General features: G+C 44.1%; 1 protein-coding gene across 1 annotated transcript in view; it reads right to left on the reverse strand.

The window, feature by feature from the left end:
- Positions 1–3,353: 3,353 nt before the first annotated feature.
- The window catches only part of LOC311109146 (uncharacterized protein), a 101,916-nt gene continuing 78,044 nt past the window's right edge, over positions 3,354–27,225 (reverse strand). Inside the window, exons 3-5 of the mRNA XM_084151968.1 lie at positions 5,798–7,018; positions 5,245–5,399; positions 3,354–3,550 (exon numbers count right to left, since the gene is read on the reverse strand). Of these exons, the coding sequence (XP_084008094.1) occupies positions 3,434–3,550; positions 5,245–5,399; positions 5,798–7,018 (1,493 nt within the window). The 3' untranslated portion in view covers positions 3,354–3,433. The remainder of the gene's footprint in view (positions 3,551–5,244; positions 5,400–5,797; positions 7,019–27,225) is intronic.

Consider the following 27,225-nt stretch of genomic DNA (forward strand, 5'->3'; position numbering starts at 1 on the left):
CCACTGTAGGATCCGATGGGTCGACCAGCCTGAGAGTGGAAATTTTTTGGATAGTATTTTGTTGCAGGGGCTTTCATGTGTATTTAATTGCATCATAGTTTCAAATGCATTGATAAAGATTTATGAATTCATCGGGAGTACCTAGGTGGTTGCCTGGGGCAGAGGGACCGTGAGATAATTTTACTGTCTTGATTGATGGATGGATATTTGGAACGAAGGTTGCCAGACAGTTTTTCGCTCTCACACTCCATAAAGATTTGTTCATATTTCATAGTAATGTATTCACACTTCATAAACATTTGTTCATATTTCATGGAAAGGTATTTACACTCTAGAGAAGAATGTTTTTTGGTTTAATGTTAAAGATACTCAATAAGATAAATTGTTACTTGTCATAATCCTATTCTGTTTGTTTTCGAGACTTTTAGTTCGTCTCGAGGGGGGAATGTAGTGTATTAGGATTATGTCTTTGTTAATGGTTTTTAAGTGGAACTGAAAGGATGTTTATTCTAGTTCAAAAGTAGCCATTTGTAGGGTGACACCCCAGGGGAGACAGGTGATTGGACAGCAGAGGGAGCAACCCATATTTTTGCATTCTTTATAAGTATAGGCTGGAGGCAGAGGGGGTTAGAGCAGACATTACAATTCGAGGACACTGCTCTCCGGGTGTCATGACATCTGTAAAACGTATGCTGAAATCTTGTGATATGAATAAAACTTATGATCAAGGTTCAGTATGAGCGGACTCCTTTGTTACAGCAATGACTAGCAACATTTTACTCGACACTACAATGCTCCTTTCCAATAAATATTGAGGGTCTTATTCTGGTGACACAATGATGGATGCTTGGCTACCGTTTGACCAATAAAAATATTCTCGCTCTCATCCATAATAATCTCATCATGACGACTAGCCTACCCGCACAGCCTACCCACACTGTACCTCTAGCTGTTGCCTAGAGCGCATGAACCAACACCAGAGTAGGCACATTAGCTATTTAACGCAACCGTTTTTGTGACAGAACTATCGTAGAGTTGAAAATGCAATGGAAACACATTGAACTTTAGATTTTTATTTGGTACATGAAAATTTAAGAGAAAAAGTATATTTTGTGTGCCTTAGTCATCACGCACTGATTTCTATCCGAAACAAGTCAGTTTGGTGGAAACACACCACTGGTGGGAAAATACGCATATTTTCTTTATGCAGATTTTAGAATATTTGCATGAAAATCTGTCGCCAATTGGATGGAAATCTAGCTATTGTCAATTTTCTCTTTCTCTGCACTCTTCTGAATAGGAATTCAGAAAGTATATCGAAACTCATTATTGGCACAGAAACTATACACTCTTCGAAAACAAGGTGCTACCTAGAACCTAAAATGGTTCCTCGGAAAGTGACAGCTCATCAATGAACCCCAAGTAGTGAAGCTCTCTAGATAAGTATTAGCAAAGTGTAGGCTTTATCCAATGACAGTGTATAGAATGGCCACTGGCCATATCCAGCATAGATGAACAGAGAACATTCTAGAACAGTCCATGGTTTAGCTGGGGTCAGCAAGGCACTGACACATTGCTTTGCCTCAAAGGTTTAATGTACATCTGTCATCATACCCATCCGTATGTAGCAGGTGGTAAGGATTCTTCAAAAAAAAAATTGTTCATGGACAATTAAAATAAAGATTGATAAAATAAAATACCAAAAATATGAATACGTTTTATCCCTTACACTTGGCAGTGGCACAAACAATTTCTCAGGAAGACAATGCAGTTAATATGCAACTATAACAAGCATAATTACAGTCTTCATTGATGAATGGAAGGAGTAAAACAGATGTATAGTCAGTAAAACACAGAGAATGTTAAAAGCTTTTCTCTTTTATTGCTCAGTGTATGCTACGATACAAAAAAGACATGACTGTGGACCAAAGATACTGCCCCTCCTCTCCATTCTACATGTAGCAAAATACCCATTATCTGGTATGGCACCACATGCCCATTGCAGCGACATACATCCAGTAGATTGACAACATATTCAACAAAACGATAATTCAACAAAATCTTCAAACACAGGGAAGTATGATTCAACCGATCAGCATTTCACAATGTGACAAACAGACGCAGTAACAGAGGCAGCATTTAGCAACTAGAAACCTGTGACAAAGCAAAAGTAAAGCATGATAAACTGAAATAGATTTGATAATGAAACAAAATATGTATATTTGATTAAACTGCCACTGTATGTGCTCACAGTAAATATTCAGGATAAAATATTATCTCAGTATTTTCATTGGTCATGATTTCTACGGCCTTTTTCATTTCTACAACCAGCAATTAAATATAATATCATTCAATATCTATACATTACAGTAATAAACACAGTTTACTCTCATGGACAAATACTGTACTTATGGAGGGAGATTACAATAGGTTTGGTCTCAAAATATTTCCTAAAGTTTAGAGAGGGTTAACGTTAAACAAACCTCATTGAGTGCCAAAACCAGAACCTACTCCATAACACAAATCCAGACAGACAGACAGACAGGGGGAGAGAGAGAGAGAGAGAGAGAGAGAGAGAGAGAGAGAGAGAGAGAGAGAGAGAGAGAGAGAGAGAGAGAGAGAGAGAGAGAGAGAGAGAGAGATAGGCAGATAGGCAAAGAAAGAGAGACACAGAGAGACAGACAGACAGTCACACCCAAGCACACACACACACACACACACACACACACACACACACACAGGCTGGTGACACGCGAGGGGAAAAGCCATTATAAAAGTCAATTCCATTTGGTATATACAGATACAACACTATATCTCTTGGGCATTGTCCCTTGCCTACACTACTGTTGCAGGTCCCCCTGCTATCGAGGCAGTTCAAATGATAACCCCTCCATTGCCTCTACTAAAACCTGATCTCACAAACATTGCCCTAAATCTCGTAGGTACAGAATTCAAGTTGAACAGGCTTTTCGCAAAATATTTGGGGTTTGATTAAAAAGAAAATGAAACATAACATTCTTACAGAATATCTTCTCTCTAAAGCAGAATTCAAGTGGCCACGTCCACAATGTTCTCACGATCAAGCCACTGTAACAAAACGGAAATCACACATACTCCGTAGTTTATAAAGACATAAAAACCCTTATCACAATTAAGCATTTGTAGAAAATTTACATCACAAAAATATGTAGGCGCACCTTCATAGTAAATAGTGTCTGTTTTTAACTCTTCCTTTAGTGTTGTCTATGTATTCATAATGTACAGTATAAAGTGGGAGTCTCTGAAGATTTACCACGTATATAAAACGACAGCGGAGGGAGAAAAGGGAGAAAGCCATGGCGGGGGACTTTTATTTTGAAAGTCAGACCTTTATTTTTGACAGTCTTGTATTGGTGGTTTCAGGACATGGCCACAAGACCAGCCTCCCTCATCTCTAGATGGCGCAGGACTTCTCTCTGTTGATGAACAGGGTCTCCTGGCAGAAAGGGTTAACCAGCACCACCCCGCTGTCGCTGTAGTCCCCGTTAGGGGGTAGACACATCTCCTGCTCCTGGAACATACACAGGAGCACGCATGTACGCACACACACACACACACACACACACACACACACACACACACACACACACACACACACACAGAGACAGACAGACAAAGTCACACACACACAACATATACATTAGCATGACACTACATCACGATTCATGCCAGGTACACACTATAGAAGATAAATACTAGCTGATTCTAAAGGCTAGTGAGATTCAGGGCTGAGTGTTTTGTGACTTGGCAGACACAAACCATTCTCATGAGGACAAAAGATGGCTAAATGATTACACTAGCAGAGAGAACACACAGAGAGAAAAATAGAGGGAAGGAGAAAGGGGAGTTGAACAGGCTCCATGACAGAGAAAAGAAGGAAAGAAGGGAAAAGAAGGGGTGACTCAGCAGAACACAGCAGAGGGGGGAGAGAGAGAGAGGAGAGGGAGAAAGAGGAGAGGCAGAGAGAGAAATGGTGGTGGTGACTCAGCTAAAAGACAGAACTGGGGGTGGAAGGTGGTGAAGAAAAAGATGAAAAAAACAGAAAGAGAGGAGACAAAGAGAGGTACATTCTAACTGGCAATACCCCAAACCCTAACATAAACAAATCACTATATATAGTACTTGTACTATTGTATACAACATACACTAGGTTGCACTAGGCTATTCAGGAAAAATAAGCGATAAATATTGACTGTAACGGCCATAGAGATAAATCTATTCACGATTCATCTCTATGGTAACGGCACCAGACAAGCTAGAGGCACTTTAGGAAAGAAAAATATGGAGGGAAGGAGGAAGGGATGAGGCAGAGCTTCAGTGAGAGGAGGAATAAAACAGGGACGCAACAGAACACCTGTGTGTCACCACGAGCATCCTAAACATGTTCCGACCTCGGCATCCCGCTCCTGCACCACCAGAGGAGAGATGGATGGAGAGAGAAAGCGATGGAGGGAGCAAAAAAAGAGGACAAACCAGAAATAGAGGTGTGGTCAGTATGCAGATGAGAAATTATGAGGAGAGCTGATAAGACTTGCTGATTTCATAGCAACAAAAATATGTCAGTAGATTGAACTAAATAAAGGATAAGCTAAAGGTCTAAAATTACACCAAAATGATTAGTTGAAGTGGGGCCACAACATTTTAGCTGTACCATTAATCTTACAGCAGAGGGCACTATAGTCCACATACACACACACACACATATATATATATATATATATATATATATATATATATATATATATATTCCACTGTAACCACATGTTGACCTCACATCTACTCTAGCTACTTAGCAACACTCGGCTCGCTGATTTACATTTTCTGTATCATCTCTGAATTCATGTATAGTTGAGGAGCCTAATTTGGAGGAGCCCAATATTGTAATGGCTGTATGAATATAGGCTACATATTCATTAAATCCCTTGGTATTTCTAAACTCTAATCAATGCCATCACACAGTTTATATCAATCTGACTAAATCTCCATTATACCATGCTGAATCCATGCAACAACCTTACATATAGGCAATTTCACTATATATAATAAATCCCCTCTAAAGCAATTGAGTGCCAGATTGGGGGCTGTAATTTCGTAATTACATTATATACCGGCCCTTCCCCTCAAGTGTAACATTTATCATATCCTACAGGAAGTCCTCTTTGGTCTAATAATAAAAGTGTCAGTCAGTCTCAGGACTGTGTGTACCTCAGCATTGTCGAGGGATGTGATTTCCCGGGGCAGCTCCACGGCGTGCCTGTTGAAGTAGTCCATGGTGATGGCATTGTTCCAGTAGCTCAGGTTGTTCTCCTGACTTGAAGACTTCTTCTTCCTCCTCATACAGCACACGGTCAGCAGCACAGCTGGAGGGGGAGAGGAAGGGAGGATGGAGGAAGGTAGGGAAGGAGGGCGAGGGGGAGGCAAAATCAGTACAGTCTCTAAAACGATCCAACCTCTAATATATCTGTCCAGCTCTTTAATTATTTATCACATTGACTCAGTGGATAGGTTGGGTGGTATGAATGTGATCTCAGCCTCATAAAAGTGGTGGTCAGTCTCCTACTGACTCAAACACAATTTCTCTAACCTCTTTGCCTTTGATATGGTTTTCTCTAAGGGGCTTTGAGTTTTTACTTAAATTGTACAAGAGATATTAATCCCTAATAGAGGGAAATGGACGTTTGATATGAAGGGCTTTGTTATCATTAAAAAAACATGTTTTGCCATCAAAGCATTCATCAGGTTGTTATTTGATACTCACAGCACGAGGACACAGGCACACTGATGGCCAACACGATCCACACAATGTCTATCTTGCTCAGGCAGATGGTGGCGTGGGACAGCGGTGAGTCCAGAGCGGGGCCGGATCCATTACCAGGACCCCAGGGGTCCGCAGTGGTGGCGGGGACCAGTCGGTTCAGGAAGTTCCCACTGGCCGTGGAGGGGGGCTCCGTAGCGGACGAGCTGTTCCACTGGGAGGAGGGGTCCTCGCCAGGGATGCCCTCCACACTGCCGCTATGAAAAGTGACATTGCCATCTGTTTTCAGCTCCAGGGTGGGGTCTTCGTTGACCAGGGGGTGCACCTCCCGTATGGTGATGGCGTGGGGTCGGGACAGCTCGGGCGTGGCTTCAACATGCTCCCTGAGGGTCTGATCTAGAGCAGCATCCACTGAGGAAGAGGAGGAGGAGAGTGAGAAAGGCTGCAGCTCAGTGGTGAAGTCCTGCTGACTGGGGTCTGTGGGCTCCTCGACATTCTTCTCCTGGGGCTCCTGGGTGTGTGTGGGGACCGGGGGACCAACAAGCTCCGGGCCCAGAGTATCCCCTCTCTCTGTGAGCGGGCTGGGCAAAGGAGGAGCCAGGGCAGACCCAGAATCTGGAGCCCCCTCCACTGCAGCTGGAGCCACCTCACTCTGTGGGCCAGCAGAGCTGGGAGGGCTAGGAGGGCTGTTGCCCTGGTTAACATTAACAGTATCTGGGCTATGGGCTTGATTGACCAAGTTGGGCAAGAGGCCCTGGTCTGCACTGAGAGAATTGGAGCTGTGGCCCGGGTTGAGCGCACCAGAGCTGGGGGAATGGGCCTGCTTGACTGGGCTGGGGCTGACAGAGCTAGGGCCAGGGTCTTGGTTTACTCTCACAGAGTTCACAGTGTTAGGACTGAAAGTAGCTGCAGCATGAATGAGGCTGTCTTTACTGAGTGGTGTCACAGTGTGTGCCAGGCTGGTGTGGTGGGTTAGATGCCAGCCCCAGGAGCTGAGGGCTGTGGTGGGCTGGATGATGCCTGTGGGCAGCGCCCCTCCCTGGGGGGACCAAGGGTCCCCGCTGCTGGAGTCCTCCTGCTGCCAGTCTGGGAGGGGCAGGAGCGCGTTAGGGGGGCTGCTGTGGGGCGCTGCCATGGAGACAGGGTCCTGGGGGGTCCGGCTGGGGTACAGCTCCTGGGTAGAGGACACCACTCCCACTGGCACAGCCAGGATCGCTAGAACACCTACAGAGAGAGAGAGATAATTATTAGAAAGAATGTGTGTGATTGCGTGCAAGTATGCATATCTGAGTGTGTGTCCAGGTCGGTCTCCTCTTTCTCCTGAGGTTCCCTGTTTGGCATATTGAGGCACAAACACTGATCCCCAGAAGCTGCAATAGGCTGTTTATGAGTCCTGGAGGAACCATAACCTTCGGCTGGATTCAATCGAGCTGAAAGATGATGGCCAGAGCTTACCCATGATGTTGCAGAACGATTTAAGTCAATAAGTAATCATTTTAGTCAAAGTATGATATACTGAACTGCCCCCAAATCCGTGTGAATGCGGTGTCTTTTCCTACGTTTCATTTCAGGGCTGGGTTTTATTTTAATGTTACCACCCACCAGCATGGCATTGTTAATTCTTCAAAAACAGCTGCAAAGTTATTCCTCTTTGCGACTGGGATGAGCCAAATAGCCTTGTGTCCACTTGGTCGCCTGAGCCATGGAGAAAATGAAAATAGGGGGTGCAAACTTATGCTTTTGCACCTCTGCTTAAAAAAAAATCATAATCCATTGGATAATTTGTCAATTTTCACTTATTTTTTTAGATAGTCTTTAGTAAACACACACACACACTACATGGCCAAAAGTATGTGGACATATGCTCGTCGAACATCTCATTCCAAATTCAAGGGCATTAATATGGAGTTGGTCCCCCATTTGCTGCTATAACAGCCTCCACTCTTCTGGGAAGGATTTCCACTAGATGTTGGAACATTGCTGCAAGGACTTGCTTCCATTCGGCAACAAGAGCATTAGTGAGGTCGGGCACTGATGTTGGGCGATTAAGCCTGGCTCACAGTCGGCGTTCCAATTCATTGCAAAGGTGTTTGATGGGGTTGAGGTCAGGGCTCTGTGTAGGCCAGTCAAGTTCAGCCATAACGATCTCGACAAACCATTTATGTTACGGACCTCGCTTTGTACACGGGGGCATTGTCATGCTGAAACAGGAAAGGGCCTTCCCCAAACTGTTGCCACAAAGTTGGAAGCACAGAATCGTCTAGAATGTCATTGTATGCTGTAGCATTAAGCGTTCCCTTCACTGGAACTAAGGAGTCTAGCCCGAACCATGGAAAACAGCCCCAGACCATTATTCCTCCTTCACCAAACTTAACAGGTGGCACTATGCAATGAGGCAGGTAGCAATCACCTGGCATCCGCCAAACCCAGATTCGTCCGTCGGACTGCCAGATGGTGAAGCGTGATTCATCACTCCAGAGAACGCATTTCCACTGCTCCAGAGTCCATTGGCGTCGAGCTTTACACCACTCCAGCCGACGCTTGGCATTGCGCATGGTGATTTTAGGCTTATGTGCGGCTGCTCGGTCATGGAAACCCATTTCATGAAGCTCCCGAAGAACAGTTATTGTGCTGATGTTGCTTCCAGAGACAGTTTGGAACTTGGTAGTGAGTGTTGCAACCGAGGACAGACGATTTTTACGTGCTACGCGCTTCAGCACTCGGCGGTCCAGTTCTGTGAGCTTGTGTGGCCTACCACTTCACGGCTGAGCCGTTGTTGCTCCTAGATGTTTCAACTTCACAGTAACAGCACTTACAGTTGACCAGGGCAGCTCTAGAAGGGCAGAATTTTAACGATCTGACTTGTTGGAAAGGTGGCATCCTATGACGGTGCCACGTTGAAAGTCACTGAGCTCTTCAGTAAGGCCATTCTACTGCCAATGTTTGTCTATGGAGATTCCTTCACCTGTCAGCAACGGGTGTGGCTGAAATAGCTGAATCCACTCATTTGAAGGGGTGTCCACATACTTTGGGCCATGTTGTGCATATGTACAGATGGAGAAAATAAAATATTGAAATAAATAAGATAAGATAAGAATGATAAAGAAGAAAATAGAGTAAGGAGAAATAAGGGTATAAAGAGGATGAATTGCCACAAAAACCATAGTCACACCAGCAAACGTCCACAATCTCAAACACTGTACTGATGAGCTAGTTCAATTCAGCATCACACATTCCTATACACTCCTTTCTCCCAGTCCATTAAGGGATCCAATAGCATACAAAGCATAAGGCATTTAAACTCAGCCTTCAACTCATAAATCATATTCCTCCCTATATGCTGTTTGTCCTAAATGACACCCTATTCCCTATTCAAAAGTGGTGCACATGGGGAATAGGGTGCCATTTGGTACACAGCCGTTCTGGCTTGCTAGGTACTGTATGAGAGGGTCCTCTCTCCTCTGCTTTCCATTTACCAAGCCTTACACATCCCTAATGCATACAGGAACCTACTCCAGACACTCCAGACCCATAACTGGGAGATAACACAGACGGTATATTTTGATTTATCAATGGTGGTCTCAGAGAGATGGTCGCAAGGCAGAGAGAGCATATAGTCTCGCAGAAATAGTCCGACCCTCATATTTTGGCCCATTGTTGATCTCTGGTGGTGGTACGTTGCCCCCCGGTCTCCTCAACCCATTATTACTGTATTCAATTCTCCAACATGCACAAACATAATACATTATACATGTCTCTCTGTGACATATAGGCTAGCTATGGTTCCAACCACACAGAGTAGAATTGATAACTATATGATGTCCATTGCGGGGGCTGTTAGTAGACCATAGCTACTATGTTACTGCTATAGACTAACAGTAGCAGTTGTTCTTGAGCATTGTACTTCAGGAGTGTGATAGTGTGCAACACTGTTTGTCAATCACACCCTCAATCAGGATCTAACCCCCGCTATCACAACACTACCTGGCAACCCGGCCCTCGGTTGGTCGGAAAAGCCTGAAAAATACATGAGCTCCGGCTCCGCTGACAACAAAATGGCAACAGAGTTTGCATCCGCTGTGCATACTTACAAACGCTCCAGCAATACACTCCGCAGACACACACACACACACATGCACGCACCTCTGCACACGCACGTTCACGCACGCACGCTCGCACACTGGTCCTCCTCATCTGCAATAAACATACTTATTAATATTAATCTGGGAACCCGCTGATCATCATGCTTTATTGAGTAGCTCATAAAAAATCTTAAAAGAGGCAAAACACCTTTTAAGTTGGGTAGCATCAAAACTTGTTGCATGATGTTCGTTGTCGGTCCGGTGAATAGTCAATATTTTATAAAGTGTCTTTACTTGTGTGGTAGGCTATGTGTGGTTGAGTGCACACGCATGCAATCACACACAAACACAGAATATTACACATTAGAGCTACTGCTGATCATAAGACTGAGACACTCGCAATGACTCACAGGCTGTCCCAAATGGTACCCTATTCACTACATACTGCAGTACTTTTTAGGTCAAAAGTAGTGCACTATGTAGGGAATAGGGTGCCATTTGGGATGCAAGCCACAGATAGACACAGGATAGATCTAGTGGGGTGTGTGTGGGTGGGCAGGCGCATACTGTTTGTGTTGAGTGAGTTTGTATGTGTGCATGTGTATGTGTGTGGCTATGTGTGTGTGCCTGTCTACCGGTATGTGTGTGTACCAGTATATGTGTGTGTGTGTGTGTATGCGGCAGTGGGTTGAGCTGGAGGAGGCAGATCAAGCCATGTAATTTGTCACAGCGCTCCTCTGGCTGGCTGAACCTGGATCTCTCCACACAGTGGTACAGTGAGAGGGAAAGTACTGGGAGTAAATTAGATGATTGAGAGGCCAGGAAGAGTGAACAGGGTTTTATTAACATCCATTATTGAGCGGGCTGAGGTAAGAAGAGAACATGAGCAAGAGAAGGAGGTGACGGAAAAAGGAGGAGGAGGGGGAGGAGGAGGAGGAGGAGGAGGAGGGGGAGGAGGAGGAGGAGGAGGGGCAATGGAGGTAGCTGAGGAGAAGATACTAGTGTTGGATGTGTGTGGTGCACACGCATGCAATCACACACAAACACAGAATATTACACATTAGAGCTACTGCTGATCATAAGACTGAGACACTCGCAATGACTCACAGGCTGTCCCAAATGGTACCCTATTCACTACATACTGCAGTACTTTTTAGGTCAAAAGTAGTGCACTATGTAGGGAATAGGGTGCCATTTGGGATGCAAGCCACAGATAGACACAGGATAGATCTAGTGGGGTGTGAGCTCGTCACTTCCTCCCAGTTAGGGGAAGTGACGAGCTCTACAGCAGAGTCTCAGCACTTAATCGCTGGTTGAAAACTGTTTTCTGCCCCTCCCAAAAGATAACATTTGTGGATAATTGGCCCTCTTTCTGGGACTCACCCACAAACAGGATCAAGCCTGACCTGCTGAGGAGTGACGGACTCCATCCTAGCTGGAGGGGTGCTCTCCTCTTATCTACCAACATAGATAGGGCTCTAACTCCTCTAGCCCCACAGTGAAATAGGGTGCAGGCCAGGCAGCAGGCTGTTAGCCAACCTGCCAGCTTAGTGGAGTCTGCCAATAGCACAGTCAGTGTAGTCAGCTCAGCCATACCCATTGAGACTGTGTCTGTGCCTCGACCTAGGTTGGGCAAAACTAAACATGGCGGTGTTCACCCTAGCAATCTTATTAGGATAAAGACCTCCTCCATTCCTGCCATTATTGAAAGAGATCGTGATACCTCACATCTCAAAATAGGGTTACTTAATGTTAGATCCCTCACTTCAAAGGCAGTCATAGTCGAATCATGCTAGAATCCTGACTAGAACCAAGAAATTTGATCATATTACTCCAGTGCTAGCTTCCCTACACTGGCTTCCTGTTAAGGCAAGGGCTGATTTCAAGGTTTTACTGTTAACCTATAAAGCGTTACATGGGCTTGCTCCTACCTATCTTTCCGAGTTGGTCCTGCCGTACATACCAATACGTACGCTACGGTCACAAGACGCAGGCCTCCTAATTGTCCCTAGAATTTCTAAGCAAACAGCGGGAGGCAGGGCTTTCTCCTATAGATCTCCATTTTTATGGAACAGTCTGCCTACCCATGTGAGAGACGCAGACTCGGTCTCAACCTTTAAGTCTTTACTGAAGACCTATCTCTTCAGTAGGTCATATGATTGAGTGTAGTCTGGCCCAGGAGTGTGAAGGTGAACGGAAAGGCTGGAGCAACGAACAGCCCTTGCTGTCTCTGCCGGGCCGGTTCCCCTCTCCACTGGGGTTCTCTGCCTCTAACCCTGTTGCAGGGGCTGAGTCACTGGCTTGCTGGTGCTCTTTCATGCCGTCCCTGGGAGGGGTGCGTCACTTGAGTGGGTTGAGTTACTGACGTGATCTCCCTGTCTGGGTTGGCGCCCCCCCCCCTTGGTTTGTGCTGTGGTGGAGACCTCTGTGGGCTATACTCGGCCTTGTCTCAGGATTGTAAGTTGGTGGTTGGGGATATCCCTCTAGTGGTGCGGGGCTGTGCTTTGGCGGAGTGGGTAAGGTTATATCCTTCCTGTTTGGCCCTGTCCGGGGGTTTCTTCGGATGGGGCCACAGTGTCTCCGGACCGCTCCTGTCTCAGCCTCCAGTATTTATGCTGCAGTAGTTTATGTGTCGGGGGGCTGGGGTTAGTTGGTTATACTTGGAGTACTTCTCCTGTCTTATCCAGTGTCCTGTGTGAATTTAAGTATGCTCTCTCTAATTCTCTCGTTCTCTCTTTCTCTCTGAAAACCTGAGCCCTAGGACCATACGTCAGGACTACCGGGCATGATGACACCTTGCTGTCCCCAGTCCGCCTGGCCTTGCTGCTATTCCAGTTTCAACTGTTCTGCCTGCGGCTACGAAACCCCTACCTGTCCCAGACCTGCTGTTTTCAACTCTTTAATGATCGGCTATGAAAAGCCAACTGAGAGACCTGAGCCCTAGGACCATACGTCGGGACTACCGGCCGTGGTGACTCCTTGCTGTCCCCAGTCCGCCTGGCCTTGCTGCTATTCCAGTTTCAACTGTTCTGCCTGCGGTTATGGAACCCCTACCTGTCCCAGACCTGCTGTTTTCAACTCTTAATGATCGGCTATGAAAAGCCAACTGAGATTTATTCCTGATTATTATTTGACCATGCTTGTCACTTATGAACATTTTTGAACATCTTGGCATGGTTCTGTTATAATCTCCACCCGGCACAGCCAGAAGAGGACTGGCCACCCCTCATAGCCTGGTTCCTCTCTAGGTTTCTTCCTAGGTTTTCGCCTTTCTAGGGAGTTTTTCCTAGCCACCGTGCTTCTACACCTGCATTACTAGCTGTTTGGGGTTTTAGGCTGGGTTTCTGTACAGCACTTCGAGATATTAGCTGATGTAAGAAGGGCTATATAAAATAAAATTGATTGATTGATTGATTGTGGTGGTTGATGGATGGGGTTAACGTTTTAGTTTAGTTTATTAGGATCCCCATTAGCTACTGCACATGCAGCAGCTACTCTTCCCGGGGTCCACATAAAACGTACAAATACATGACAAAGTACAGAACAGTAACAGACAAGAACAACATAAGATATTAAATTGAAATAAGAGTTCTATATAGGAAAGACACCAAGACACAACAAAAATACTATTTACACACTATTCATACAGTATATAAACTCAGCAAAAAAAGAAACGTCCCTTTTTCAGGACCCTGTCTTTCAAAGATAATTAATACAAATCCAAATAACTTCAAAGATCTTCATTGTAAAGGGTTTAAACACTGTTTCCCATGCTTGTTCAATTAACCATAAACAATTAATGAACATGCACCTGTGGAACGGTCGTTAAGACACTAACAGCTTACAGATGGTAGGCAATTAAGGTCACAGTTATGAAAACTTAGGACACTAAAGAGGCCTTTCTACTGACTCTGAAAAAAACAAAAAGAAAGATGCCCAGGGTCCCTGCTCATCTGCGTGAATGTGCCTCAGGCATGCTGCAAGGAGGCATGACGACTGCAGATGTGGCCTGGGCAATAGATTGCAATGTATGTACTGTGAGACGCCTAAGACAGCACTACAGGGAGACAGGACGGACAGCTGATCGTCCTCGCAGTGACAGACCACGTATAACAACACCTGCACAGGATCGGTACATCCGAATATCACACCTGCGGGACAGGTACAGGATGGCAACAACAACTGCCCGAGTTACACCAGGAACACACAAACCCTCCATCAGTGCTCAGACTGTCCACAATAGGCGGAGAGAGGCTGGACTGAGGGCTTGTAGGCCTGTTGTAAGGCAGGTCCTCACCAGACATCACCGGCAACAACGTCGCCTATGGGCACAAACCTACCGTGACTGGACCAGACAGGACTGGCAAAAAGTGCTCTTCACTGACGAGTCGCGGTTTTGTCTCACCAGGGGTGATGGTCGGATTTGCGTTTATCGTCGAAGGAATGAGCGTTACACCAAGGCCTGTACTCTGGAGCGGGATCGATTTGGAGGTGGAGGGTCCGTCATGGTCTGGGGCGGTGTGTCACAGCATCATCGGCCTGAGCTTGTTGTCATTGCAGGCAATCTCAATGCTGTGCGTTACAGGGAAGACATCCTCCTCCCTCATGTGGTACCCTTCCTGCAGGCTCATCCTGACATGACCCTCCAGCATGACAATGCCACCAGCCATACTGCTCGTTCTGTGCGCGATTTCCTGCAAGACAGGAATGTCAATGTTCTGCCATGGCCAGCGAAAAGCCCGGATCTCAATCCCATTGAGCATGTCTGGGAACTGTTGGATCGGAGGGTGAGGGCTAAGGCCATTCCCCCAAAAAATGTCAGGGAACTTGCAGGTGCCTTGGTGGAAGAGTGGGGTAACATCTCACAGCAAGAACTGGCAAATCTGGTGCAGTCCATGAGGAGGAGATGCACTGCAGTACTTAATGCAGCTGGTGGCCACACCAGATACTGACTGTTACTTTTGATTTTGACCCCCCCCTTTGTTCAGGGACACATTCTTCCATTTCTGTTAGTCACATGTCTGTGGAACTTGTTCAGTTTATGTCTCAGTTGTTGAATCTTGTTATGTTCATACAAATACTTACACATGTTAAGTTTGCTGAAAATAAACGCAGTTGACAGTGAGAGGACGTTTATTTTTTTGCTGAGTTTACATGTTCATATTCTTATATACAATACAGTTCAATTAGATCTTTAGAAGGAGGATGGATGCTCTACAATATGTTTTTTGTATCTGTTTTTAAAGCTAAACTTGCTTTTTTCCTGAGTAACCTCTGGTGGCAAAGCATTCCACAATGATATGGCTCTATATATAACTGAGCGAAGCATTAAATCTGTGTTTGGTTTGGGTACCGTGAAGAAACCCATAGTGGCGTGTCTGGTGGGGTATGTATCTCTTAAAAAGACTAGAACAAAAGTAGTCCATTTCTCCTCAACCCTCAACTATGAAAGACTAACATGCATGTTGTTGATGTTAGTTCTGTGTGTGCAGTTAAAGCAGCAATATGTAACCTGACCAAATTCACATATAAATACGGTGCCTTCGGGAAAGTATTCAGACCCCTTCACTTTTTCCATATTTTGTTACGTTACAGACTTATTCTAAAATGTATTACATTGTTTTTTTCCCCCCTCATCAATCTACACACAATACCCCATAATGATAAACCAAAAACAGGTTTTTAGAAATTTTTGCAAATGTATTTAAAATCAAAACTGAAATATCTCATTTACATAAGTATTCAGACCCTTTACTCAGTAATTTATTGAAGCACCTTTGGCAGCGATTACAACCTCAAGTCTTCTTGGGTATGACGCTACAAGCTTGGCACACCTGTAGTTGGGGAGTTTTTCCCATTATTTTCTGCAGATCCTCTCAAGCGCTGTCATGTTGGATGGGCATCGTCGCTGCACAGCTATTTTCAGGTCTCTCCAGGGATGTTCGGTCGGGTTCAAGTCCGGGCTCTGGCAGGGCCCCTCAAGGACATTCAGAGACTTGTCTTCTTTTCCGTCACAGGAAAGGAAGACCCAGAGTTACCTCTGCTGCAGAGGATAAGTTAATTAGAGTTAACTGCACCTCAGATTGCAGCCCAAATAAATGCTTCACAGAGTTCAAGTAACAGACACATCTCAACATCAACTGTACAGAGGAGACTGCGTGAATCAGGCCTTCATGGTCGAATTACTGCAAGGAAACCATTACTAAAGGACACCAATCAGAAGAAGAGACTTGCTTGGGCCAAGAAACACGAGCAATGGACATTAGACCGGTGGAAATCTGTCCTTTGGTCTGATGAGTCCAAATGTGAGATTTTTGGTTCCAACCGCCGTGGCTTTGTGAGACGTGGTGTGGGTGAACGGATGATCTCTGCATGTGTATTTCCCACCGTGAATCATGGAGGAGGTTTTATGGTGTGGGGGTGCTTTGCTGGTGACACTGTCTGTGATTTATTTAGAATTCAAGGCATACTTAACCAGCATGGCTACCACAGCATTCTGCAGCGATACGCCATCCCATCTGGTTTGCGCTTAGTGGGACTATCATTTGTTTTTCAACAGGACAATGACCCAAAACACACCTCCAGGCTGTGTAAGGGCTATTTGACCAAGGAGAGTGATGGAGTGCTGCATCAGATGACCTGGCCTCCACAATCATGGTTTGGGCTGAGTTGGACCGCAGAGTGAAGGAAAAGCAGCCAACAAGTGCTCAGCATATGTGGGAACTCCTTTAAGACTGTTGAAAAAGCATTCCTCATGAAGCTGGTTGAGAGAAGTGCAAAGCTGTCATCAAGGCAAAGGGTGGCTACTTTGAAGAATCTAAAATCAAAACATATTTTCATTTGTTTAACACTATTTTGGTTACTACGTGACTCCATATTTGTTATTTCATAGTTTTGATGTTTTCACTATTATTCTACTATGTAGAAAATAGTACAAATAAATAAAAATGTAAAAACCCTTGAATGATTAGGTGTGTCCAAACTTTTGACTAGTACTGCATATATCTCAGTTGTAAAATAGACAGCTGAGAAATAATTAAAAAAAAGAATGATGGAGGCCACAGTGTTCTTGGGGACCTTAAATGCTGCAGAAATGTTTTGGTACCCTTCCCCAGATCTGTGCCTCGACACAATCCTGTCTCGGAGCTCTATGGAAAATTCCTTCGACCTCATGGCTTGGTTTTTGCTCTGACCTGCACTGTCAACTGTGGGACCTTATATAGACAGGTGTGTGCCTTTCCAAATAATTTCCATTCAAATGAATTTACTACAGGTGGATTCCAATTAAGTTGTAGAAACATCTCAAGGATGATCAATGGAAACAGGATGCACCTGAGCTCAATTTCGAGTCTCATAGCAAAGTGTCTGAATACTTATGTAAATAAGGTCTTTCTGTTTTTAATTGTTTATACATTTGCAAAAAATTCTAAAAACCTCTTTTCACTTTGCCATTATGGGGTATTGTGTGTAGATTGATGTGAAAAAACAATAATTTAATCAATTTTAGAATAAGGCCGTAACGTAACAAAATGTGGAAAAAGGGAAGGGGACTGAATACCTTCCGACTGCACTGTATGTGTTAACTTCTAAACTGCGTATGCAGCTAGCTAGTTTAGCCTACTCAAACACCCGGCTCAAACAGAGAGGGATGCTATGTTAGCTAGCTGGCTATGGCTATCCAACACGGGAACTCCAATTCAAGTTAAGTTAATTAATTTGCCATCTGGGCCCACCGGTGTAACTGCTAAACTGCTTTCTGACTGTACACTGTAAAGACAGCAAACTGATTGGGCGGGTATTAGAGCCAGCAAAGGGTGCTTTACTATTTTTAGGTAGTGGAATTACTTTAGCTTCCTTCCACGCCTGTGGACACACACACTCCTTTAGGTTAAAGACATGGCAAATAGGGGTTGCAATACAGTCTACCATTCTCAATAGTTTCCCATCTAGGTTTTCTATACCTGGTGGCTTACATAATTGATGGATAACAACAGTTTTTCAGCAGGGTGCTCTATTCTTCGTGCCACCTCTGCATAGCTGTCTTGCTGGACTCTTGGTCTCTTCTGATTGGGGTGTTGTTCTGTTACAGTAGCATGGGGGGTAGTGGGTTGGGGGGGTTGCTGTCCTCTCTGGAAGGGGCCCGATGGTGCAGGATGGAGCCTGGAGGTGTAGGGTCGAGCTGGCTTCTCTGGAAGGGGCCCGATGGTGCAGGGTGACGTTGGAAGTAACAGTATTCAGTCTGATCTTGTCTTCCTTTTTCATCCTCTGTTTGGTTGAGATCCTCAGGCTAGTCTGGACTTGTCCACAGACAGATTGCATTGGCACAGACAGATTGGCAATGTGTGTGTGTGTGTCTCACCCCACAGTATCATATATTTAATTGAGTAAGCATGTCAAATACAAGGTGCTTGAGGAAACAAATTACTGTTTTAGAGGACATATCATGGAGGACATACCATCCTACATCTTGACTCCATCTAACACAACACAAAGGACACAGGGACACATGACTCGCTCTTAAAGCTGAGATCTGCGATAGGCGAAACAGCGACACTGGCCGACCCAGGCGCATCGTAGTACATACTCTGCTATTCTATCGCGCATGCAATGATGTGCAATAATGTCTGCAAAAAAACAAAACGGTGTTCGTTGTTTGAAGTAACGTCTTTGTTGTTGTAATATTGCAAACGAATGTGGCAGTTTCACCACTATGAAAGGCCTTGTCAACATCATACCCACTGGGCACAGACGTCAGTTCAACATTTAGTTTTGATTTACATTTGGTTGAGTTGTCAACTAACGTGAATTCAACAAAAAATGTCACCATGTCATTGGATTTAGGTTAAAAGTTGGGTTTTGCAAATCCAATTCCACGTTGATTCAGCCTGTTAGCTTCTCTCACTATCTCTGACACCCAACTGATCATACCACTCACTATTCTGGGAGGTAAAAAAATGAGGACGAGGTCCAAATTACTGTTAAATTAGATCCTGATTTATTTCTGTTATATCAGCCAAAAACCTATTTCAATTAACCCAGCCAAGAGATTTATCAAGGGGAAGGGCAATTTATGCAGTAAACTTGCTGAATTAGAGGCTGTTTTGAATGCATAAGAAGCTAGTGACATTCATGTATAAGTCCTCCATTAATGACATGGCGGGGAATGGGACATTAATAGATCATAGGGCTGGCTGATGTGTCTTGTGCACTTGATCCAATGGCCTTGTCCCCATCTCTCTGTCCCTTTCCCATCACTCAGTTTTAGAGTCAATGTCAGGGCCTAGAAAGCCAAATTGGCCGCCCAGTGTCATTGAGTGGTGAAAATGATCAAATCCTCAACATTCAGCTATAACCTCATTGGTCAGTATTTACTTAAGCTACCAACTCTACCAACTACTGTAGTGGGATAATAGTGTGAGATGTAGCCTACGCTACTACATCCTATATCCACCAGACCAGGCTAATCAATCATAGCAGAGAATCCACTTAGTGTGTATAGTAGAGAGCAGATCAGTGTGTCGTAGAGAGCAGCTCTACAACATCCGTAGAGTACGACCCTACCTCACACAGGAAGCGGGGCAGGTCCTAATCCAGGCACTTGTCCTATCCCGTCTGGACTACTGCACCTCACTGTTGGCTGGGCTACCCGCTTGTGCCATCAAACCCCTGCAACTTATCTAGAACGCTGCAGCCCACCTGGTTTTCAACCTTTGCATGTTCTCTCATGTCACCCCGCTCCTCCGCACACTCCACTGGCTTCCAGTCGGAGCTCGCATCCACTACAAGACCATGGTGCTTACCTACGGAACAGCAAGAGGAACTGCCCCTCCCTACCTTCAGGTTATGCTCAAACCCTACACCCCAACCCGAGCACTCCGTTAAGCCACCTCTGGTCTCTTGGCCCCATTAAGTCCAGTCCAAGCTCTTCTCTGTCCTGGCACCTCAATGGTGGAGCCAGCTTCCCCCTGAAGCTAGGACAGTAGAGTTCCTGCCCATTTTCTGAAAACATCTGAAACTCTACCTCTTCAAACAGTATCTTAAATAATCCTCCTACCTGCACCACTTGCACTTGACCCCCCTCCCCTAGCTCTGACTCTACTGATAGCTACGTTATTGTGATCAATCCTGTGGGGGTTGCCCCTCTCTCTCTCTCTCTCTCTCTCTCTCTCTCTCTCTCTCTCTCTCTCTCTCTCTCTCTCTCTCTCTCTCTCTCTCTCTCTCTCTCTCTCTCTCTCTCTCTCTCTCTCTCTCTCTCTCTCTCTCTCTCTCTCTCTCTCTCTCTCTCTCTCTCTCTCTCTCTCTCTCTCTCTCTCTCTCTCTCTCTCTCTCTCTCTCTCTCTCTCTCTCTCTCTCTCTCTCTCTGTGTGGAGGCCTGAGTAGGTCCATCTATTACCAGGGTAATCTCATGGACACTGTGTTTGTGTTAACAAACCTCCAAACGAGCTTCAATGCCATACAACACTCCTTCCGTAGCCTCCAACTGCTCTTAAACACTAGTAAAACTAAATGCATGCTTTTCAATCGAACGCTGCTGGCACCCGCCCACCCGACTAGAATCAATACTCTCGGCGGGTCTGACCTAGAGTATGTGGACAACTACAAATACCTAGGTGTCTGGTTAGACTGTAGACTCTCCTTCCAGACTCACATTAAGCATCTCCAATCCAAAGTTAAATCTAGAATTGGCTTCCTATTTCGCAACAAAGCCTCCTTCACTCATGCTGCCAAACATGCCCTCGTAAAACTGACTATCCTACCGATCCTTGACTTCGGCGATGTCATTTACAAAATAGCCTCCAACACTCCACTCAGCAATTTCTCCAAGCTTAACACACACATCACTCGCTGTGGTGCCACAGGGACAGATCATTATATTATCACATCATTAGCGATTAGCGTACAGGCTAAACATGCATGACTGTTACTGTATTGTTAGCAATGTTGACACTGCATAGCAGTTAGCGATTAAGGATGCCCTCACCATGCAGTCCTCTATGGACCGTGTTAAGGCACGCGGATGCTAACTCAATGGGATCCTCCACGAATCCACACGGGAGGTGGGAAGGCTGTCTCTACAGCATCAATCAGAATACCAATGAGCTTCTTTCTCAAATCTCACAACACCCAAACAACACACACACACACCAATGTGTCGGAGGAAACACTGTACAACTGGCGAGCATGTCAGCGTGCATGTGCCCGGTCCGCCACAGGAGCCATTGAAGTGCTGTTGTTGATGTGATGTTGAAATGCTGAGTGCTCCTGCCAGCCTGTAGCTGTCACAATTGCTTCACAATGTATTTCTTAAATGGCAGGCTATAGCCTTGAAATAATAGTAATATAGCCTAAATCATTCATTTTCATTCCTTTGTAGGCTACCTGGCTTGCTCCTGGCTGATTTAGAGTTAGTAAGTTGTTTAATAGCCCGTTGAAATGTTGAACGTCAGTTGATAGTGACAGAATCACACATTAATTCCTAAGCAAAGTACATTTTTTGTCTCCTTGGCTATAGAAGGTTCTAGCACAGCCTCTGAATGTCATAGAGACAAACCAAAGATATCCCATATGCATCGGAGTCACGTCTTTCCCTGGCATTTTACATGTTGTTTCTAGGATAAAGCATTTGCGGACTAAAATGTCATTATAAATCATTTTATATAATCATGCCCATTTAATATTTTTCGAAATCTTATGCTTTTAGCCATTGTCTTTAACAAAAGCCACAATACCCTCACACACTCCCTCAATTCGAGCACTGGTTTTAACTTAACACACCAAGCCCTTCACTCACTGACACTGAGATATTTAAGGAGTGCATGGTGACTGAAGGAATTGGCTAGTAGACTATAATTTCATCTGTCAAACAGGTAGGCCTACCTCTTATTTCTTGAATAGGAATAATCTGATTATACTGCTTGCATCAGTTACATGATGTGGAATAGAGTTCCATGTAGTCATGGCTCTATGTAGTAATGTGCGCCTCCCATAGTCTGTTCTGGATTTGGGGACTGTGAAGAGACCTCTGGTGGCATGTCTTGTGGGGTATGCATGGGTGTCCGAGCTGTGTGCTAGTATTTTAAACAGACAGCTCGGTACATTCATCTTGTCAACACCTCTTACAAAAACAAGTAGTGATGAAGTCAATCTCTCTTCCACTTTGAGCCATGAGAGATTGACATGCATGTCATTAACGTTAGATCTCCGTGTACTTTTAAGGGCCAGCCGTGCTGCCCTGTTCTGAGCCAACTGCAATTTTCCCAAGTCCCTCTTTGTGGCACCTGACCACACTACTGAACAGTAGTCTAGGTGCGACAAAACTAGGGCCTGTAGGACCTGCCTTGTTGATAGTGTTGTTAAGAAGGCAGAGCAGCGCTTTATTATGGACAGACTTCTCCCCGTCTTAGCTACTGTTGTCTCAATATGTTTTGACCATGACAGTTTACAATCCAGGGTTACTCCAAGCAGTTTAGTCTCCTCAACTTGCTCAATTTCCACATTATTTATTATGAGATGTAGTTGAGGTTTAGGGTTTAGGGAATTATTTGTCCCAAATACAATGCTTTTAGTTTTGGAAATATTTAGGACTAACTTATTCCTTGCTATCCATTCTGAAACTAACTGCAGCTCTTTGTTAAGTGTTGCAGTTATTTCAGTTGCTGTAGTAGCTGACGTGTGTAGTGTTGAGTCATCCGCATACATAGACACACTGTCGTTAGTAAAGATGGAAAAAAGTAAGGGGCCTAAACAGCTACCCTGGGAAATTCCTGATTTTACCTGGATTATGTTTGAGAGGCTTCCATTAAAGAACACCCTCTGTGTTCTGTTAGACAAGTAACTCTTTATCCACATTATAGCAGGTGTCTGTTCAAACACAATTTGGTTGGTAACAGGCTGATTGGTTGGCTATTTGAGCCAGTAAAGTTTTTTTGTTGCTATTCTTGGGTAGCAGAATGACTTTAGCTTCCCTCCAGGCCTGAGGGCACACACTTTCTAGTAGGCTTAAATTGAAGATGTGGCAAATAGGAGTGCCAATATCAACCGCTATTATCCTCAGTAATTTTTCATCCAGATTGTCAGACCCGGGTGGCTTATCATTGTTGATAGACAACAATAATTTTTTCACCTCTTCCAAACTGACTTTACGGAATTCAAAAGTACAATTCTTGTCTTTCATAATTTGGTCAGATATACTTGGATGTGTAGTGTCAGCGTTTGTTGCTGGCATGTCATACCTAAGTTTGCTTATCTTGCCAATGAAGAAGTCATTCAAGTAGTTGGCTATATCAGTGGGTTTTGTGATGAATGAGCCATCTGATTCAATTAATGATTAAGCCGAGTTTGCCTTTTTTCCCAAAATGTCATTTAAGGTGCTCCAAAGCTTTTTACTATCATTCTTTATATAATTTATTTTTGTTTCATAGTATAGTTTATTTTTATTTAGTTTAGTCACATTATTTCTTAATTTGCAGTACGTTTGCCAATCAGTTGGGCTGCCAGACTTATTTTCCATACCTTTTGCCTGATCCCTCTCAACCATACCATTTTTCAATTCCTCATCAATCCAAGGGGACTTAACAGTTTTTACAGTACTTTTCTTAACAGGTGCATGCTTATTAGTAACTGGAATAAGCAATTTCATAAATGTGTCAAGTGCAGCCTCTGGTTTTCTCCTCATTACACACCACGGACCAGCAAATATTCTTTACATCATCAACATATGAATCACTACAAAACTTATTGTATGACCTATTATACACTATATTAGGCCCAGCCTTTGGAACTTTGGTTTTCCTTGATATGGCTACTATATTGTGATCACTACATCCTATGGATTTGGATAATGCTTTCAAGCAAATTTCTGCAGCATTAGTAAAGATGTGATCAATACATGTTTGTAAATACCCTGGTAGGTTGACTGACAACCTGAACCAGGTTGCAGACACTGGTTACAGTTTAACGTTTTTTCTTGAGTGGACAGCTTGATGAGAGTCAGTGAATATTTAAATCACCCAGAAAATATACTTCTCTGTTGATATCACATCCATTATCAAGCATTTCACACATATTATCTAGATACTGACTGTTAGCACTTGGTGGTCTATAGCAGCTTCCCACAAGAATGGGCTTTAGGTGAGTGTCATGGTTTCGGCCGAGGCTGCTCCTCCTCCTTGCTCGGGCAGGCTTCGGCGGTCGTCGTCTCCGGAGTACTAGCTGCCACCGTTGGATGTGTTCGATGTTCGTTTGGTTTTGTCTAGTTGTTGTGCACCTGTTCCCTGTTAGTGTGATTATGTACCCTATATATTGTTCCATTTGTTTGTCATGTGTTGTGTGTAATTGTTTTCCTGTCGTTTGGTGCAGTGCTGTTTGCTAGACTCTCTTTGTTTTACCGTCGCACTATTGTTCGTGCGCAGTTCGGTTTGGGAGTATTTTACGCACTGTGGCGTATGTTTCGCCTCCGGGTTGTTTGACCCGTGTTATGATTTTTGGATTTTCTAGTAAAGTCTGGATTAACTGAGCTCCTGTGTCCTGCTATTGATTCGCACCACATCCGCATCATTACTTCAACAGTATCTAACATGAGATCGTCTCTAAGCTTTAAAGGAATGTGGTTCTGAATATAGACCGCAACACCGCCCCCGTTGGCATTTCTGTATTTTTGGTAGATGTTATAACCATGTATTGCTACCACTGTATCATCAAAGGTATTATCTTTTGTCAGAGATAGTCAGAATATGAACGTCATCTGTTTCAAGCAAGTTATTGACTTCATGGACCTTGTTTCTCAGGCTGCATATGTTAATATTGGCTATTTTTAGCACTTTTATGGGTTGCTTGATTGTTTTTAATGCTTTACTGGGAAGCTTATCAGAAGTAGACTTTCTCATGTTATTTATATTGGGTCTGATAGTGTAGGGTGAGCTGCACACAATGACCCCGTGTAGCTCAGTTGGTAGAGCATGGCGTTTGCAACGCCAGGGTTGTGGGTTCGATTCCCACGGGGGGCCAGTATGAAAAAAACACACACAAAAAAACATGTATGCACTAACTGTAAGTCGCTCTGGATAAGAGCGTCTGCTAAATGACTAAAATGTAAAATGTATTCCTCCTAGGGCACACTGCCTCAGTGCTAACAGTGTAACTCTGGTTCATAGGATCATGATTACTGCATACAATAGCTGTAGGATCAACAGCGGTATTCACGGCCATTAGGGGGACATAAATTAAGTTACTTACATTGTGTCTGCCAACGCCCCTAGGATAATGTACATTTGATGCAGCATTATGATGACTCATTGTCACAATGGTAGGGATTAACTGAGTTGGTCTTGTGTCATTGATAAGTTTCAACGCAGCCTTGAAACGCGTGGACGGAGTCCAGGAGCCAAGATGACTCCGTCATTCCTGTAGAGTATCTTCTGTTTCCAGAAGGTGTCAATGTTATCTATAAAAGTGATTCCTACAGAGCTACAGTAATCTTTTAGCCAGATGTGTAATGCCAGTAGCCTGCTGAATCTTTCACACCTGCAGCCCAACAATGGTACTGGACCTGAAATGATTGGCCGTTTTTTGGAATCTTTTAATGCTAAAATCAGTTCTTTAAAATCCATTTTCAGATGTTCCGAGCTAGCCCTCCTGATGTCGTTTGACCCCACATAGACTATGACAGCTCCAGCTCCCGGTATCTGTCGTAGAACAGTCGGAAGCAGCCTTGTCATGTCCTGTACTCGTGCTCCTGGGCAGCACAGGGTCTTTGCATTTGAAACCGAGATGTTTCTCTCCATAGAGCTGCTGATGATGACAGCTGGTGATGTTGAATGGGCCGGTCTCTCAGACAGCCTCACAGTCTGATGAGGATGGGAGCTCTGAGGATCTGAACCCGAGGTAGAAGCCACCGGAGAGGGAGAAAGAACAGAGGATGAAGACGCAGGTACCTTCGGATCCAATCTTGAATGGGAAGCCCCTAAGGAAGAAGCCAGCGCTCTGCTATTTTCCAACTGTTGAGCAAGGATGGGTAATTTACCTGTCTTATATCAGCTCGCTTGTGCTCAGATGGGTGGGGTGGAAATATTTGAGGTGTGTCCTTAAAAACAGGATCCAAAGTGCTAATTTCAGGCAGCGCTGATAGGGATATTTAAGACCAACCAAAAGCTGTTTTTCACAGTAATGCGGTTGGTTATAGCCCTAGGCCTACTATAATGAATGCTGGTTAAACAGCAATGCGTCATGTCTTTTTTATCCTGGCAATTTTATATAATTACATTTTACATGTATTTATTTATTGTTGTTGAAAACAAGTTACAGATTGCTTGTTTTTTGTTGAATTTTATTAAAACCAAACTTATTACAATGATAAACAATGTCCTGGTATTATGGTGAGCATGCAACTTCTGGAGCAGTGTGAATGCAATCTGTAAAATGGATCCAATATGTATACAAAACATTATATTTGGGAGCAGTATAATGGTGAGTGGACATTCTCCCTTTCTCTTTATATTGGATCTTTGTCCAGTTACTGTGAAAACTTTGGATGCCCGTAAAATAGTCTGCGTTGTTTTAATATTATATGCCCACAGGGAGTAATTATGGGTCTACATTTTGTTATTTAGTTTCTGTAAGCTGTTTAACAAACTTTAAAGGACTAACATTGGAATTGGAGTTGATTCCAAGGCAAAACATAAAAGACCATAAATACACAACTTGAAACAACCACATATTTAACCATGGAACACGTTCTATTTGACCAGTGAGGGGCCAAGCCTCGACACACCCACAACTGGTTTATTCATCAAAACCCAGCGCTTTCTCGCCACCGTCAGCACTGTGCCGATAATGTTTGGTTGTGAAAATAGCAACAATATTTCCCCCCCAAACCTATAGCGCTACCACCTGAGCTTAGATTTCCCATTGCTTTAGGTTTGCTAATCGATTCCCCTGGAATAAACAAAAAAAAATACTAAACCCTCCCCCTGACTGAAATTGAAAAGCATGACCCTCCCCCATTTTCCTCTAGGTACAGTGAGGGAAAAAAGTATTTGATCCCCTGCTGATTTTGTACGTTTGCCCAATGACAAAGAAATGATCAGTCTATAATTTTAATGGTAGGTTTATTTGAACAGTGAGAGACAGAATAACAACAAAATAAGTAAAAAATAAGAATTTGACCCCTCTGCAAAACATGACTTAGTACTTGGTGGCAAAACCCTTGTTGGCAATCACAGAGGTCAGACGTTTCTTGTAGTTGGCCACCAGGTTTGCACACATCTCAGGAGGGATTTTGTCCCACTCCTCTTTGCAGATCTTCTCCAAGTCATTAAGGTTTCGAGGCTGATGTTTGGCAACTCGAACCTT

This window comes from Coregonus lavaretus (assembly GCF_964263955.1).
Source record: "Coregonus lavaretus genome assembly, chromosome: 34".
In the NCBI taxonomy this organism is placed as follows: Eukaryota; Metazoa; Chordata; class Actinopteri; order Salmoniformes; family Salmonidae; genus Coregonus; species Coregonus lavaretus.